Source organism: Bos mutus, chromosome 11 (assembly GCF_027580195.1).
Source record: "Bos mutus isolate GX-2022 chromosome 11, NWIPB_WYAK_1.1, whole genome shotgun sequence".
In the NCBI taxonomy this organism is placed as follows: Eukaryota; Metazoa; Chordata; class Mammalia; order Artiodactyla; family Bovidae; genus Bos; species Bos mutus.
In genome coordinates, this window is record NC_091627.1 from 71,562,589 (window position 1) to 71,564,608 (window position 2,020).

A 2,020-nucleotide genomic window follows, 5' to 3' on the forward strand; every position below is an offset into this window, starting at 1 on the left:
TCTCCAATGCATGTAAGTGAAAAGTGAAAGTGAAGTCACTCAGTCGTGTTCGACTCTTCACGACCCCATGGATTGCAGTCTACCAGGCTCCTCTGTCCATGGGATTTTCCAGGCAAGAGTACTGGAGTGGGGTGCCATTGCCTTCTCCGAATAAGGACAACAGTTAGTCATACTAAAACCCACAAGGCTGCAAGGAGTACCAGCTTCTTACCGCCGCTGCTGGCCGTGGCCGCTGGCCAGACGGGAGCGACCCCTAGACGCGGCCCGGCCTCGATGACGCAACGCGCAGCCTCCGTGACGCAAGCCCACAGCTTCCGTGACACAACCGCGTCTCCTCAGGGCCCGCCCACAGCTACACGGACTAACCGCTAACCAACCTTCAATCCCTGCCACTGCTGCCGGTTACTGGGAATGTGCGCGGTTGGGGTCGCGCCGCTGCAACATGTCGCAAAAGCCAAAGAGCCGGGGCTGCCCCAGCTCCCAGGTCGAGCGGGAGCTGGGTGGCAGCAGTGAGGAAGCCCCGAGCACGTCTCGCGGGCTGGGTGGCGCTGCGGCGCAGCTGCAGGCCCAGGCCTCCCTCGCCCCCGAGCCACGCTCCCAGAAGCAGCTGGAGCTGAAGGTGGCGGAGCTGGTGCAGTTCTTGTTGATCAAGTATCAGAGGAAGATCCCTATCCACCGCACTGACATCCTGCGGCACGTAGTCGGCAACGACAAGGACGTGCTCCCAGAGCTGCTGTGGCGGGCGGCCAAGCGCCTGGAGTAGTGTTCAGGTACCGGCTGGGGGAGCTGGAGCCCCGCAGCAACACCTACATTCTGGTCAACACGCTGGAGTTGGTGGAAGAGGATGCGGAGGTGCACGGCGACCAGGGCATGCCCACCATTGGGCTCCTCATGATCTTGCTGAGGCTTATCTTCATGAAAGGCAATAGCATCAAGGAGACCGAGATCTGGGACTTCCTGCGGCGCCTAGGGGTACACCCCACCAAGAAGCACCTTGTCTTCAGGGACCCCAAGAAACTCATCACCGAGGATGTCGTGCGGCAGCGATACCTGGATTACTGGTGCATCCTGCACACAGAACCCGTGGACTATAAGCTCCAGTGGGGCCCGCGCAGCAACCTGGAGACCAGCAAGATGAAGGTGCTTAAGTTCATGGCTAAAATCTACAACCAGGACCCCAAGGACTGGCCGGCGCAGTACCGCGAGGCTTTGGCGGACGAGGAGGCGAGGGCCAGACCCCAGCCCGTGGGCCCGACTCCAGCCACTGCCCCTGCCTCAACCCCTTCTCCAGTCTCTTGAAATCTGAGACAAACCCCAGGGCCCGCTCCCTCCCCAGGGGGAAGGGCTGGAGGTGGGAGGAAGCCTCTTGCTTGTTTAAATGCGTGGTAGTTCCAGGACGTGTTTGCAAACTTTTCTTCTTGTAAGTCATTTTGATTCTAAACTTTCATTTAGAAGGTAACTTGTTTTGCTTTGCTTCAGTGTCTATGTTTTTTGGTGTAAAGATCTTGTTAGCTTTGTAAAGCAAATTGAACTTCCTACCCTGATCTGGATCTGCCAAGGAAATATAAGAGAACTAGCCCTTGTCCGGCCTTTGAATTGCCCCACTCTGTAAGGGAAAAGTCTTTGTAAATTGAAAACGAAAATGTAATTGCCTATATCCCCTTTTACCTTAATGCAGCTATTTTAAAAATCTGTTTTCTGTGCATATAAGCATTTTGAGTCATTCTAAGCAATGTGCATAATGTAGTTTTTCCAAATAATTTTTTACATTGATAATTACTATGCTGTGTGGCTGACCATTTTGTTCAATATTTTTTTGCTACTATAGTTATAATACTGTATTTTATATATCTATATCTATATATATATGACAAGACCTAGCATCACCCAACCACCATTAGCACCCTGTGCAGGATGCCTCATCTAAACAAACAAAACAAAAATACAAACCCAATCATCAGCAGACAAGATTAGCACCTCACTCAGCCTTGCCCATCAGAGGAAAAACAAACAAACAAAC

The 2,020-nt window shown here is 52.7% G+C and overlaps 1 protein-coding gene across 1 annotated transcript; it reads left to right on the top strand.

Annotated features, from left to right (window-relative positions):
* The first annotated feature begins 442 nt into the window (after positions 1 to 442).
* Positions 443 to 1,299, top strand: LOC102274617 (non-structural maintenance of chromosomes element 3 homolog). The gene is given in 2 exon segments (XM_014478934.2): positions 443 to 758; positions 761 to 1,299. Coding segments are annotated over 2 exon segments (855 nt in total).
* Positions 1,300 to 2,020: the final 721 nt, after the last annotated feature.